The sequence below is a fragment of the Somniosus microcephalus genome, chromosome 3, assembly GCF_052327205.1.
Source record: "Somniosus microcephalus isolate GS21.2 chromosome 3, FLI_Smic_1.0, whole genome shotgun sequence".
NCBI lineage: Eukaryota > Metazoa > Chordata > Chondrichthyes > Squaliformes > Somniosidae > Somniosus > Somniosus microcephalus.
This window is the reverse complement of record NC_140989.1, coordinates 339093953-339109730: the sequence shown is the minus strand read 5'-3', so window position 1 is coordinate 339109730 and position 15778 is coordinate 339093953. Positions and strand designations below refer to the sequence as shown.

The window sequence follows — 15778 nt, the reverse complement described above, 5'->3', positions numbered from 1 at the left end:
ACTGGAAGATGTTAGTTTTTAAGCAAGTACAGAGCCAAGGGGAAGGTTTTTGATTGATTGGCTGGAGGGCAAGAGTGATTAAATGACAGTTTAACTTCAGGTTTTTAACCACTGCTGTCACTTTCTCAGACAGCAGGTGCTGGTAATGGAGGATGACTGCACCAGAGCCACTGGGAGTGGAGGTGTGAGCTGGTGCTTGGTGGGGATCCCTATCTCCAAGGCCGGTGGGGTGGTCCGCACCCCTGGGGTCACCTTGCCTGCCACGTTCCTGGGCCACAGGAACCTTCTCTTTCCCAGATTTTCCATGCTTCCTTCCCCTGTGCTAGTCTGGTGTTGCCATTTCACCTCCTCCTGGACCCATCTTTCATTAATTGTCCCCTTTTACCTTACGCTGTCACTGTCACTCCTGCCCTCCACCCCACCACAGACCTTCCTGGCTCTACCTGCTTAAAAATGGTTAATCTCTAACCTCTTCCAGTTCTGATGAAAGACCATCGACCAGAAACTTTAAACTCTGTTTCTCTCTTCACAGATGCTGCCCGAGTGTTTTCTGTTTATTTCAGATTTCCAGCATCATCAGTATTTTGCTCTTGTATTTCTAGTGCCACCTACAGTCCTGGCACAAACTGAACAATTTTTTTTCTACATCTACAAAATTCCTGACCATTTAAGTACAATTGAAACCATTCTGCTTCAAAATGTTGTGGCAGGTGTGATTTGCATAGTATTGTGGTATGTGTAATATTCAAATTTAAGATCTTGATGCTTTGAGTTTAAGCAGTAAGGTTGCCAACTCTTAGTGTGTAAAACCTCCTGGAATACTTAAACTACCACCTTGCTTCTGTTATTGGTCACCTGACACATCCATCTTTGTGGTGCTTTGCCATCCCACAGCAACTGGAAAGTGAAGCAATCCTTCGTTACAATTTGTCTGATTCTTGACTGTTAATCAAACTGCCGCCTTCCCCCTATGACCTTTCTCCCTGGTTGCTTGCAGCCGTGTTCTGCAGATTAATCTTTGACCCCTGGAGACTAGTAAGCTGGTTCAGATTCAACTGGGTGTGCTTCACGTGCTCTAAAGTTGGTTTTTTTTTCCAGATGGTGCGTGTAGCATGGCTGTTTTTATTTTCCAAATTTGTTGAACTGTTTGATACGGTGAGTATGACCACTCCCTCTGATGAAAATTAATCTCGAATCGTACAAATTTCAGCCTTTTGTCAGTGCTCATTAGTTATTGTAATGAGCACTATCTGCTTTAATTCCATCACCCTGCCGTTTTAATATTTTTCTTCAGGCGTTTGACTTATTTCCTCTTCACTAGGCACTTGTGGAATGCAATCCACATTCAGCTAATGCTCTTGTAAACATTTCAGCCTGGCGTTTCCACTCTGGTGCAGGGGTTTTTTCTTTTGGCGCAATTCCCCTGATATCGGTGTAACTGGCACACAAGATTGCAATTCTTTTGCACTAATTTTAAAAACATTGCGCTAGAAGCAGGCCCTGCCCACAACTAGCCACACCCCTAGGATGCAATCACCATTGGGAGTTTCTGCTAATTGGGCTCGTTTGCAGGCCTTCGAGGAGGCTCAAAATTAAAATGGATCTTGGCGCAAGAGGGCTGAATTTTTTTAATTTACTAAGGAACTGACCACTGTTTTACCCCCCCCCCCCCCCCCCCCCCCCCAAATCTAACCAGAAAATAGTTTTTATATTTGTTTAAAATCTGGTTACTCTCAGATGGTAGACTAGATGCTCTGATTATCATGAAATAAGCATTTTAAACCCATTTTCAGCTGTATTAATCAAACTTTACCAAGTTACCACTCAGAATATTGTTAAAGCAAATTTATTTAAAAAAAAAAAAAAAAATTAATTTTGAAACTACCAGATTGCACTGCTTCATGGCAGATTTTGTGTTCGGTGATGTGCAAATGAGTTTAGTGGAAACTCCAGGGGGGAGGGTGGGGAAGGAAAGAGACTTTGTGCAATTTGTGGCCAAAGTGTGAACTCTTGCCCCTTCTAATCTCTGTCATTCTTAAATTTGGGTTTAATTTTCTATTTACACATCATTTCTCCACCAAGAGGGCCTGTTGATGCAGGTTAATGGGGTTCTGTAATCAGCTGCTTGGAGGTACATGACTGTTCGGATGACTTTCAGATCTAATTTTTCTCTTCCCATCCAATGAAAACCCACCACTTCCTATTTCCACCCTCTCCCCAACCCCTGTATAAGATCGGAGATTGACTGACTGAATTTGTATACAGCTATTCTGTGGTATAGGACCTGGGAACATCAATGTCTTGTGCACCATATCATAATTTAAAACACTGACTTGTGTGTTGCAAACCATAATGGGGGGGGGTTATAGACATTACCAATGTAACACTGATTCTGTATTAAGTAATCCATTTATTCTCCGCCTATTTTCCCCAGCAAAAGGAGACCAATATTGAGACTAATGATCTAAGCCGATCTCTGAATATTTTATTAAAGTAACCAGATAGTTTCTTAGGTTGACATTGTTTGCACAGTAGTTATGTCATTGCTTCTTTGCTTTCTGTCCAAGCTTGGATTGATGTGTTCTCGTGCTCTCATTCTGTCTTCACTTAGGTTTTCTTTGTCTTGCGGAAGAAGAACAGTCAGATTACTTTCCTTCACATCTTCCACCATTCCATCATGCCTTGGACCTGGTGGTGGGGGGTTAAGTTTGGACCAGGTACAGAGATTGAACTTATGTTTCATTTAGATGTCATATTTGTTTGAATTAGATGAACAGCGGTATCTGGTGCAAGGGCCTTGTGCTGTAACGGCTGGTGCTGTTTTTCTTGCAGGTGGTATGGGATCCTTCCACGCCATGGTGAACTCTGTCGTCCATGTCATCATGTACTTCTATTATGGGCTGTCTGCAGCTGGTCCAGCTTTTCAGAAATACCTCTGGTGGAAAAAGTATATGACAGCAATCCAACTGGTCAGTGTCACCATCTTTGTATTTAGATGTTTATGGGAAGGGGAGTGTGTTGTTTCCCCATTACTCTGTTATGTTGACCAAACAGCTTTAGTGGGTGAGGGGATGCTTAAGCTACAAGTTTTTTTGTTTTGGGGCTTGTATTGGGAAAGTATGTAGCACAATAGTTTGGGGTAGGGAAGAGGGTGTTTGTACCCAGTGCATCAATTCAAACACTCGTGTGATTTTAGGGTCAGTAGTAGAGGATAGTTCAGTAAACACTTTCTGAAAACTGTACACAAGAAAATCCAGTAATAAAGACTTGTTTTTATATAGCACCTTTTCAGGACATCTCAAAGCACTTTGCAGCCAATTAACTAATTATGAAGTGTAGTCACTGTTGTAATGTAAAACACAGCAGCTAATTTGCACACCAAGCTCCCACAAACAACAATGGAATAACGATCAGATAGTGATGGATAGAATCATACAGCACAGAAGCAGGCCATTCTGCCCATGGTGCCTTTTGGTAGAGCTATCCAATTAGTCCCACTCCCCTGCTCTCTCCCTTAGCCTTGTAATTTTTTTCCCCTTCAAGTATTTATCCAATTCTCTCTCTCTCTCGTTGCTATTTAACCTGCTTCCACCACCCTTTCCGGCAGTGCAATCCAGATCATAACTGTGTAGTAATGTTTTGTTACCTTTCTTTTGCCAATTGCCTTAAATCTGTGTCCTCAGTTACTGACCCTTCTGCCACTGGAAACTTTCTCCTTATTTACTCTTATCAAAACCGTTCATGATTTTGAACACCTATCAAATCTCCTCTTAGAGCAGAGAAGGTTGAGGAATAGATATTGGCCAGGACATTGGTTTGGGGGTGGGGGAAGGAACTGTTATAGTGCCATGGGATCTTTACAGCCACCTGAGGGAACTTAGTTTTAACATCTCATCCAAAAGACAGCTCACAGTGCAGCAACTTGGATTGAGTAATAATAGTAGTGCCAAGGAGTTACGGACATCGGGACTAAAATCCATATTGATCTATCTGCGCTCAATCCATGCCATGTGGGTGATCATCCAGCATTAGTTTGTGTCCCTGAGTTGAACTGTTAGTCCACTTATTGTCTTGTGATGCACTCTGGTGGTGCAGCACCTGTTGCTATTTTTTTTACTTTTTCCCATCTTTCAGGTCCAGTTCATTATTGTCTCACTGCACGTCACCCAGTACTACTTCATGGATCATTGCGATTACCAGTTCCCCATCTTCATCCATCTTGTATGGATGTACGGAACATTCTTTTTCGTCCTTTTCTCCAATTTCTGGTACCAGGCCTACACAAAGGGCAGGAGGTTGCCGAAAAGCGTGGAAGAAAAACAGAAAGCAGCCATGGAGAATGGAAAGCCAGCAGCAGAGAACGGCGGGCACTTGCTGGAAAATGGGGAGGTGATGAATGGAAAAGTGAAGACAAAGTAACGGAAGCATAACTTTTTAATAAAAAACCAATTACTGTATTTTTGTTTTGGAAAGTTTTCAGGAGGGAAGGTGCAGCGATTTATCCCGTTTTGAACTTGACTTAAGAATTTCATGCAGTCGATTAATCACTCTGGCACCATGTTGAAATTCAACCTGGGGAAAAGCTGTCTGACTAAATGTTTTAAGGATCCTGTGTAATTAACAAATGATGGTTTGTGGTTAATCGAGTCTGGATTTTTTTGGAATCATTGCACTCTCTAATTGACATTGGCTACAAGGATAACGCAGATTGTGTGACATAGGGAAGGTGGGCCCCATGCCTCCTGTCTAAGAAAAGGCCCGCTCAACACTGGTCTGTGCTTGAGGACAGTCCGTGGACTTGCTGTATCCTGAGCAGTTGAATGTGCAAGTTTCCAGTCTCTGCTATCCCACCACCACCAGTGTTGCATTTAATAATTGCCCAGATCTGCAAAGAACTAAGTGTAACGGTGTTGCCTTTTTAACCCTTTGAAAACCTGCAAACAATGAAACCCATTATGCTGGCAACTCTAGCCACCATCACTCTGAGCAGTTGAAAGCCATGTGAGATTCCCTTCAAGTGGCCCACCAGGTTGGGTCTGTCTTTAGTAATTTATATCTAGTTACAAAAGAAGCTTCTGCTGCTGTCATTAAAGATGTAACATTATACTAATTACAATTAGACATTTTAGAAAATTTTATTTGCTTGATTCTAGCAATGTTGCTGTATATTTTTGGAATGAAGGAAACCACAATATTTAAGAATAAAACGCTGCTAGGTGAGACAGTGTTAATGTAGTCCATACAGCAGGGAGAGAACCTTTTTATTAATGTTTTGTGGTAGGGGAGGGAAAAGTCAGTTTCAAACATATTCAGTACTTGTTGAATACCCTGTGGGTGGTGAGTCCCATGAGTAACCCTTTTTTCCTCATGATCTGTCATTACTGGGGACTGAATAACAAGCCAGTCAAAGGAGTGTTTAATACCCCCTCCATAGTGAGTTTTAATTGGTCCCTGGGGGAGAGATCTACTAAAATGGATACTGTGGCTGTAATGAGAATGTCTAATCAGTGTATAGTGGAGCAGCAAGCTCCAATCTACATCCCTTTTTGGGGGGGTTGGGGGGGGGGGGAGGGAAATTGTAATTGAAATGAAGTATAGGAGCTACCTAATTAGGAATATACCTACTCATTTTCACTCTTAACAGCCTTTTCCTTTAGCTCCTCTGCCCTACTATCCCAACCCGAAGCTGCAGAATTAATAGGACCCAGGTTGATGCTGTATGTACATATAGTTTCCCTTCAGTAGGTGCCAGCTGTATGTGGAGATGAGCATTCTGTGAAGCAGCCCCTGGGTATAAACTGCTGCTGGCACACCTTGGCCATGTTGAGCTCCATTGGGAGAGAGGGAAAAGGGCAGTACTTGGAAAGCAGCGCAGCTATATCTTTAGTTCTTTGCAAATCTTTTTCTTGTTACAGTCAAACAGATCCCCCCCCCCCCCCCCCCATATGAGTAAAAACAGTGAAGGAAGATCTCTGGGATTATGATATCACAGGAGCAAGTTTCAATAGGAATTCTGATTCTGAAATAAACTCTTTCAAAACTTGAACGTTTGGTCTGATTTTCTTTGCTATAAATGTTAGCTGACTTGGACTCATTTATTTCTTGGCTTTTTAAAAAATGGATTCCAAATCACAAGGAGAGGCTTATTCCTTGGTTCTTTGAGTTTACTAGAGTCCCTTGGTAAAGACATATCCCATATCTGTTGCCACTGGAATTTTGCTTCATGTTTGTCCTATTTAAGGCCTTTAGCTCCAAAACCCGTGAGCAGTTGTGTTTGATGCTTGCTTTTCCAATTTAATGGTTTGTTTTATTAACCTCAGACATTTCACTAGGGATTTATTTTGTTAATTCAGTTCATACTTCTGTTACTTAGCTTACCCCATTATAGGTCCAGAAGGAAAACAAACTGGGGAAATGTATAACCAGGGAACCTCATTTAATGGCTTCACAAAGATTGTCCTGGTACGTTTAAGGAGACTTTGTGGCTGTATTGGTAGTGAAGCGTAAGGAATATGCCAAGAACCTTGTCCTGGGGTCCAAGTTCCCTCAAACTAGGATTTGAAAGTAGGAATTCCATCAAGACCTTTTCCTGAGATGTGAGGTGGCAGTGTTTGTTGACCAGATGACACTGGCTCAAATCATCTGTAATATGGGTTTTGATTCTAATGTACTGGTTTTCTGAACATTTCTCAATGGCATATGAAGAAAACCAGTGGTAGCTATCTTCATTATCTGCTCCTAATTTACCACAAAGGCTTTGCTTTGGGCCTTTTCACTCTGGAAAAGCTTAGACTTTGAGGAGGTTTGATTGAGGTCTTTTTTTTATTTGTTTTATAATGAAAGAATTAGATTCTTGTCCACAAATAAATTAGAGTTGAATAAGGAGTCATAAGTATGTTATGTATGCATAGAAGTTTTGATATTGGGTACTCCTTTGTAGTTGTTGACCTCTGGAATAAGTTGCTGGGATATAGTGCACAGATTCACTAAGCATTCAAAAGGGAACAGAGCTGCTTCTAAAAGGTAGATGGATATTGGGGGATCTGTTTCCAGTTTAGGGAGGGGGGATGGATGGATGGATGGTGTGTGTGTGTGTGTGTAAACCACTTAACTCTGTACAGGTCCGGGCATGTCTCCGCCCCTGGCTCCACCCCTAAGCCCGGGTATAAAGGTGACTCACTACCCTTCCCCCGGGAGCTCTTAGGATGGATCCACTAGCAGAGGCATGCTCCAGTTCTTAGTCAATAAAAGCCTACTTCATATAAGTTCAACTCGTAGTCTTTGGTGTTGTTGATAGTGCATCAATTTTATTGACTAAATTTTCGACATGGAGCAAATCTTGAAGCCGGAACGTTTAGACCTGGATCCTCAAGCAGCAGATGCAGCCAATAACTTTGAACACTGGCTGAGCTGTTTCGAAGCCTTCCTGGAGGCCTCCAGCACTACCGTTACTACAGATGACGCGCAACGGCTTGTCTTGAACTCACGGGTGAGCCACCGAATCTACTCGATCAGCCGAGACGCCACAACTTGCGTGGCCGCCATCGCGACGCTAAAGGAACAATACGTGAGGCCTGTTAACGAGGTCTACGCCAGACACCTCCTGGCTACCCGAAAACAGCGCCCCGGGGAATCAGGCGCCGAATATTTACTGGCAGAGTCCTCGGCCGGGCCTGTAATTGCAAAGCGGTGACGGCCAAGGAATGCACGGAAGACCTGATCCGAGACGCCTACGTAGCCGGCATCAGGTCCAATTATACACAGCAGAGGCTGCTGGAACAGAGGGGGCTCGACCTGCAGAAGACGGTGGCCCTCGCTAACTCGTTAGACATGGCCCTCCAGAACATGGACGCCTGACGGGATGGCCACGTGGATGTCACGGGAGCAGCCATCTTGGGACCCGGTAAGGCCGCCAGCAGCCCAACTACAGCTGCAATGACCAGAGGCCAGAAATGCTACTTCTGCGGCCAGGCCAAGCACCCCAGACAGCAATGCCCAGCAAAGGACGCGACCTGCTCCAAATGCGGCAAGAAAGGCCACTATGCGAGAGTGTGCAGGGCGAAATCGACCCCCAATTCCAGCAGCGCCGCGTGTGAACCGTGCAGGCCGCCATTTTGGACCCCACCAACCATGTGAGCAGTGCGGGCTGCCATTTTGGGCACCACCAGCCGCGGGGGAGCTGCCATCTTGGACACCATTTCGGGACCAGGCCCCCGGCGCGGGCGAATATTACAGCGACCCACTGACCTCGACGATGGCCTCCATCACCCTGGACCAATCTAGGCCCCATCAACTAGCCAGGTCCATGATGAACGTAAAGGTAAATGGCCATGCCACTGATATACCTATCAATTTATCCAATGAAAAGCGACGAGTTAAGAAAGTAACTATAGGTTTTTATTGGCTAAATAACAGAGCCCACCCTCGTGGGTGGTCGGATCCAACAAGGAGGAATACCAGCCAGTCGACCACCTTTATACCTGGGCAGGTAGGTGGAGCTGTGGGCGAAGTCAGCAGTGGTCAGCCCAGGTATAACAGCGTGACAAGAGGCGACCTCGTATAGTGATACAACAGTGTGAACAGTGATAACCATAGAGTAACGATATAACAGTGATAACTATAGTGTAACGATAGTGAACGATAAAAGTGGCTTACCACATTCACCCCTTGTTTAGATTTGAGTCTGGCGGGGTGAAGTGTACTACCAGTTCTGGTATGTCAGTCTGTCCGGAGGCCTCGTAAGCCTTTCTGATCGTCGCAGCGGCGGTGTTGCATTATCCGGTGTTAATGCTGGTGTCTGCGTGGTTGGCGAAGGCTCGTGGGGTTCCAGCATGCCGTCTACCTCGGGTGGCATTTGGGGGTGGGGTGGGGGTGTGTACCGGTGGTGTCTCGGGAGTGCCCGAGGGTGCGAGGTCTCGTAAGGAGACTGTGTCCTCCCGCCCGTCTGGGTATGCCACATAGGCGTACTGGGGGTTGGCGTGGAGGAGGTTCACCCTCTCGACCAGGGAGTCCGTTTTATGGGCCCTCGTGCTTTCGCAGCAGGACGGGCCCCGGAGAGGTCAGCCAGGTTGGTAGCGTGGTTCCTGTAGTCGACTTCCTGGGGAAAACAAACATTCGTTCATGGGGGGTGGCGTTAATGGCCGTGCACAGTAGTGACCGGATGGAATGCAGCGCTGCCGGGAGGACTTCCTGCCAGCGGGAAGTTGGGAGGCCCTTAGACTTTAAGGCTAAGAGGACGGCCTTCCATACCGTCGTGTTCTCTCTTTCCACCTGCCCGTTCCCTCGGGGGTTGTAGCTGGTGGTCCTGCTTGCAGCAATACCTCTCGCTAGTAGGAACTGACGGAGTTCCTCGCTCATGAAGGAGGAGCCCCGGTCACTATGTATATAGTTTGGGAACCCGAACAAGGCGAAGAGGTCGTTCAGGCATTTAATGACCGTGGTACTGGTCATGTCTGGGCAGGGGAAGGCAAAGGGGAAACGGGAGTACTCATCAACAATGTTGAGGAAGTACACATTGCGGTCAGAGGACGGTAGAGGCCCCTTAAAGTCGATGCTCAGGCGCTCGAAGGGGCGGGTGGCCTTGATTAGGCTTGCTCTGTCCGGCCTAAAGAAGTGCGGTTTGTACTCGGCACAGGTCTGGCAGTTCCTGGTCATGGTCCTGACCACCTTGATGGAGTAGGGCAGGTTGCGGGCCTTAATGAAGTGGTAAAGTCTGGTGACTCCGGGGTGGCAGAGGTCGTTGTGGAGGGTCTGAAGTCTATCAATTTGCGCGCTGGCGCATGTAATTCGTGAAAGAGCATCAGGGGGTTGTTCAGCTTACCTGGCCGGTACAAGATATCATAATCATAGGTGGAGAGCTCGATTCTCCACCTCAAGATCTTGTCATTCTTGATTTTGCCCCTCAGCTTGTTATTAAACATAAAAGCGACTGAACGCTGGTCGGTGAGGAGGGTAAATTGTTTGCCTGCCAGATAATGCCTCCAGCGTCGTACCGCCTCCACAATCGCCTGGGCCTCCTTCTCGACCGACGAGTGTCGGATCTCAGGGTCCTTGAGAAGAAGGCCACCGGTCTCCCCTCCTGGTTAAGGGTAGCGGCTAGGGCGAAGTCGGATGCACCGCTCTCCATTTGGAAGGGGATGGACTCATCCACTGCGTGCATTGTGGCCTTGGCAATGTCTCCCTTAATGAGGGAGAAGGCTGCGCACACTTCCTCCGTAAGGGGGAAGGATGTGGACTTCATGAGGGGTCTGGCTTTGTCCGCATAATTGGGCACCCATTGGGCATAGTAGGCGACGAGCCCCAGGGTTCTCTTTAGTGCCTTTGGACAGTGGGGGAGGGGTAGCTCCATGAGGGGGTGCATTCTTTCGGGGTCGGGGCCGATGACTCCGTTCTCTACTACACAGCCGAGGATGGCGAGGCGCGAGGTGTTAAACACACATTTCTCCTTATTGTAGGTGAGGTTCAGCCGTTGGGCCGTACGGAGGAATCTCTCCAGATTAACATTATGGTCCTGCCGGTCGCAGCCGCAGATGGTGACGTTATCTAGGTAGGGGAACGTGGCGTGCAGCCCGTTCTGGTCAACCATCCGGTCCATCTCCCTTTGGAAGACCGAAACCCCGTTGGTGACGCCGAAGGGAACCCTAAGGAAGTGGTAGAGGCGGCCATTCGCCTCGAAGGCGGTATACTGGCGGTCCTTAGGGCGGATAGGGAGTTGGTGGTAGGCCGACTTAAGGTCGATGGTCGAGAATACTCGGTATTGTGCGATCTGATTGACCATATCAGATATGCAGGGAAGGGGGTATGCCTGTTTATGGTCTGGCTGTAGTCGATGACCAGGCGGTTTTTATTGCCGGTCTTAACGAGCACGACCTGGGCACGCCAGGGGCTGGTGCTCCCCTCGATGATGCCCTCCTTCAGGAGACGCTGCACCTCGGAGCTAATGAAAGCTCTGTCCCCGGCGCTGTACCGCCTGCTCTTGGTAGCGACGGGTTTGCAGTCGGGGGTGAGGTTAGCGAACCGGGAAGGTGGCGGGACCTTGAGGGTGGATAGGCCGCAGGTGTTACGCGGTGGGCGGTTTAAAATCTGTTGGTTGTCGACTGTGAGTGGGGGGAGGGGTCCGCCGTATGCTAGCGTGACGCTTTGGAGGTGGGATTGGAAGTCTAGACCTAGTAGGACGGCAGCGCATAGCTGGGGCAGGACGAGGGGTTTAAAATTTTTATACTCCGTGCCCTTAACCGACAGGGTCACAACACAGTAGCCGCTGATGTCTGTGGCGTGGGACCTCGATGCCATCGAGATCCGGTTGCGCGTTGGCCGGACAGTGAGGGAGTAGTGGCTCACCGTGTCTGGGTGGATGAAACTCTCCGTGCTTCCGCTGTCGAACAGGCAGGTCATGGCGTGGCTGTTTTCTTTGATGTCCATCATGGACTTGGACAGGTGGTGCGGGCGGGCTTGGTCCAGTGTGACGGAGGCTAGTGTATAGCTGAGCGAGTTGCTGTCGTCTGCGGGTGAGGCGGTGGTCGGGTCTGGAGGCACGGTGGCGGTCGAGCGTGGTGGGTAAAATGGCGGCGCCCACGAGGTTGGACAAAATGGCGGAGAAGATGGCTGCCCCCACAACTCACATGAGGCACTGCTGGTGTCGGTTGCCTGGATCAAAGATGGCCACCCCCATGACTCATGTGGGGATGCTGGCCTCTGTGGCCTTGATGGAAGATGGCCGCCCCCACAGCTCGCATGAGGCACTGCTGGCCTCTGTTGATCTCCCTCTGCAGGCCTTTGCAAAGTGGCCTTTCTTCAGGCAGCTCGAGCAGGTCGCATTTCTGGCTGGGCAGCGCGCCCTCGGGTGTTTTGCCTGGCCGCAGAAGAAGCAGCCGGTGGCCCGATTGCGGGGGTCCGATGTCGCAGCCGGTACCGGGGGTGGCGGTCCCGATCGGGTCCGGGACGCCGACGCGGAGGTAGGTCCCGGGGGGGTGCTGCGGGGGGTATTGCGGTCGGGGTCGGTCCCGAGTCCCAGGGTCGCAAATTACAGTACCTGGAATATGCCTCGAGGTCCCGATGGGCCACTTCTAGGGAGCGAGCGAGGGCTGCAGCTTTGTCCAGGTCGAGGTCCTTTGCTTCAAGCAGTCTTTGCCGTGAGTAGTCGGACCGCAGGCCTTTCACGAAGGCATCGCGGACATTGTCTTCAGTATTTTCTGCCGCCGTTACCGCTTTAAAGTTACAGTCCTTGCCGCGTGCTTGTAGCGCCTGTAAAAATTCATCTACAGACTCTCCTGGCTGTTGCGGGCGGGATCTTAGGAGGTGCCTGGCATACATGGAATTTACCGGGCTCTGGTACTGTTGTTTCAGCCGGTTGATGGCGTCCTTGTATGTTTTAAGGTCCCGGATGAGTGCGAATACTTTAGGGCTCACTTGGGCGGTCAGAACTCTTAGCTTGGATTTCTGAGGCACGCCGGATTCTCCCAGGTAGGACTCAAAACAGCTCAGCCAGTGTTCGAAGTCGAGGGCTGAGTTTGCTGCCTGTGGGTTTAGATCCAGGCATGGTGGTCGGAGGGCTCGCAGCCAAGCCGGCTGCTGTGGCTGTTGTAGCTGGTCGTTTGGCTGCTCGTCTGGCTGCTCAAGTAACGATATTTTAAAATTTAGCCAATAAAATTGATATACCTATCAATTTATCCAATGAAAAGCGACAAGTTAAGAAAGTAACTATAGGTTTTTATTGGCTAAATAACAGAGCCCACCCTCGTGGGTGATCGGATCCAACAAGGAGGAATACCAGCCAGTTGACCACCTTTATACCTGGGCAGGTAGGTGGAGCCGTGGGCGGAGTCAGCAGTGGTCAGCCCAGGTATAACAGCGTGACGAGGCGACCTCGTATAGTGATACAACAGTGATAACCATAGAGTAACGATATAACAGTGATAACTATAGTGAACGATAAAAGTGGTTTACCACAGCCACAAATTGCCTTTTCGACTGCGGAAGCACGGAGAGCTTCATCCACCCCGACACGGTGCGACGCTACTCCCTATCGGTTATGCCCACACGCCACCAGGTCTTTATGGCCTCAAGTCCCATACGGCGGCCGTCGGCGGCTACTGTGTAGCGACTCTGACAGTGAACGGCGTGGAGTACAGAGATTTTAAATTCCTCGTTCTGCCACAGCTCTGCGCTCCCGTACTGCTAGGATTAGACTTCCAGTGCCATCTGGAGAGCGTCACGATGGCATAGGGCGGGCCCCTGCCCCCACTTAGTCTGCAGCCGGCAGAATTTAAACACGGCGCCGCGCAAAGTATGCAGCCTGTCCACCCTGAAGGTCAACCACCCCCCCCCCCCCCCGTCCCGTTCGCTAACCTCGCCAAAGACTGCAAGCCAATTGCTACTAAAAGCAGGCGGTACAGTGCCGGGGATAGGAGCTTTATTAAATCAGAAGTAGAAAGACTACTGAGGGAAGGGATTATCGAGAGCAGCACCAGCCCATGGCGAGCCTAAGTGGTGGTAGTGAAGACCGGCAAAAAACAGCGCCTGGTTATTGATTACAGCCAGACGATCAATCGATACACGCAATTAGACGCATACCCACTTCCCCGCATATCTGACATGGTCAACCAGATAGCACCATAGCGGGTATTCTCGACGATTGATCTGAAGTCTGCATACCACCAGCTCCCCATCAGGCCTGAGGACCGCCAGTACACAGCCCTCGAGGCTGACGGTCGCCTCTACCACTTCCTCAGAGTCCCCTTCGGCGTCACCAACGGGGTCTCGGTCTTCCAAAGGGAGATGGACGGGATGGTTGACCAGAACGCGCTGCAGGCCACCTTCCCCTATCCAGACAACATCACCATCTGCGGCCATGACCGTATGACCACGGCGCCAACCTAGAAAAATTCCTCCGTACGGCCCAACGGCTGAATCTGACATACAACAGAGAAAAATGTATGTTCCGCACCATGCGCCTCGCTATTCTTGGCTGCGTGGTGGAAAACGGAGTCATCGGCCCCGACCGAATGCGCCCCCTCCTGGAACTACCCCTCCCCCACTGCCTAAAAGCCCTGAAGAGATGCCTAGGGTTCTTCTCTTACTACGCCCAGTGGGTGCCCAACTATGCGGACAAAGCCCGGCCCCTCATCAAGTCAACCTCCTTCCCCCTGACGGCAGAGGCCCATGCGGCCTTCACCCTCATAAAAGAGGACATTGCGAAGGCCCGGGAAACTTAATGAGCCCCCAGACGCCCTATCCCGTGGGACATGTGCCAACGCACAAGTCGATAGGCTACGGACCCTCCACCATGATCTCTGCCACGCGGGGGGTCACCAGGTTCTTCCATTTTATTAAAGCTCGCAACCTGCCTTACTCCATCGAGGAGGTCAGGACCATGACCTGCCAGGTCTACGCCGAATGCAAACTGCATTTTTATAGGCCAGACAGGGCACACCTGATTAAAGCCACCCGCCCCTTCGAACGTCTCAGCGTCGATTTTCAAGGGGCCCCTTCCCTCCTCTGACCGCAACACGTACTTCCTCAATATTATTGACGAGTACTCCTGTTTCCCCTTCGCCATCCCCTGCCCGGACATGACCAGCGCCACAGTCATCAGGTGCCTCAACGACCTGTTTGCCATATTTGGCTTCCCCAATTACATCCACAGCGACTCGTCGTTCATGAGCGACGAGCTGCGCCAGTACCTGCTCGAGAAGGGCATAGCCACGAGCAGGACTACCAGCTACAACCCCCGGGGTAACGGACAGGTAGAGAGGGAGAACGCAACGGTGTGGAAGACCGCTATGCTCGCCCTAAAATCCAAGGGCCTCCCAATCTCCCGCTGGCAACATGTCCTCCCCGATGCGCTCCACTCCATACGATCACTACTCTGTACTGCCACAAACGCCACCCCTCACGAGAAGATGTTCGTCTTCCCCAGGAAATCCACCTCGGGGACATCACTACCGCCATGGCTGATGTCTCCGGGACCCGTCCTGCTCAGGAAACACGTGAGGAGCCATAAGACGGACCCCCTGGTCGAAAAGGTTCACCACCTCCACGCCAACCCACAGTACGCCTACGTAGCGTATCCTGACGGGCGGGAGGACACAGTCTCAATTCGAGACCTCGCACCCTCGGGTACCACCCGAAACACCATCGATCACCATCCACTACCTCCACCCACCACCACGACGCACCACCGGGGTGTCTACCACGAACTGACATGCCGGTGCCATCCCTACCCTGAGAGGACGACACGCCAGTGCTCCGTCCCACGTGAGAAGCGGCCGCGGGCAAAGAACCGCCGCAACCGGCACCACAAAGATCATTACGGCAGACAAGACCCTCGGAGAGACTTTTGTATACGAACTTTTGAAACAACACTTCCCGCCGGACTTTTTTTAAACGAGGGGTGAATGTGGTAAACCACTTAACTCTGTACAGGTCCGGGCATGTCTCCGCCCCTGGCTCCACCCCTAAGCCCGGGTATAAAGGTCACTCACCACCCTTCCCCCGGGAGCTCTTAGGATGGATCCACTAGCAGAGGCATGCTCCAGTTCTTAGTCAATAAAAGCCTACTTTGTATAAGTTCAACTCGTAGTCTTTGGTGTTGTTGATATGCACACTGATGCACTATGTTACACACAAAATAGTGTAGGATAGGCTCGACAGACCTGCTAGTCTTGTCCTTCACGTGTTCATTTGTCTTTTTTGCTATCATGTAATTTCATACAAAACAAGCTGCTTTTTCACATTGGAGTTGTACATTCTTAGAATCCTAGGTTACAGCACAGGATAC

At 49.5% G+C, this 15778-nt stretch overlaps 2 protein-coding genes across 7 annotated transcripts in view; both read left to right on the top strand.

Moving 5' to 3' along the window:
* The window catches only part of LOC147122271 (very long chain fatty acid elongase 1-like), a 99567-nt gene extending 93521 nt beyond the window's left edge, over nucleotides 1-6046 (top strand). For all 6 annotated transcript variants that reach the window (XM_085983231.1, XM_085983232.1, XM_085983234.1 and 3 more), the window contains 4 exons: nucleotides 1099-1155; nucleotides 2612-2717; nucleotides 2833-2969; nucleotides 4135-6046. In XM_085983231.1, coding sequence (XP_085839357.1) covers nucleotides 1099-1155; nucleotides 2612-2717; nucleotides 2833-2969; nucleotides 4135-4419 — 585 coding nt within the window. In that variant the 3' untranslated portion in view covers nucleotides 4420-6046. The remainder of the gene's footprint in view (nucleotides 1-1098; nucleotides 1156-2611; nucleotides 2718-2832; nucleotides 2970-4134) is intronic.
* szt2 (SZT2 subunit of KICSTOR complex) overlaps nucleotides 1-15778 on the top strand; it is a 293641-nt gene that overhangs the window by 57673 nt on the left and 220190 nt on the right. The gene's annotated exons all lie outside the window — the stretch shown is intronic.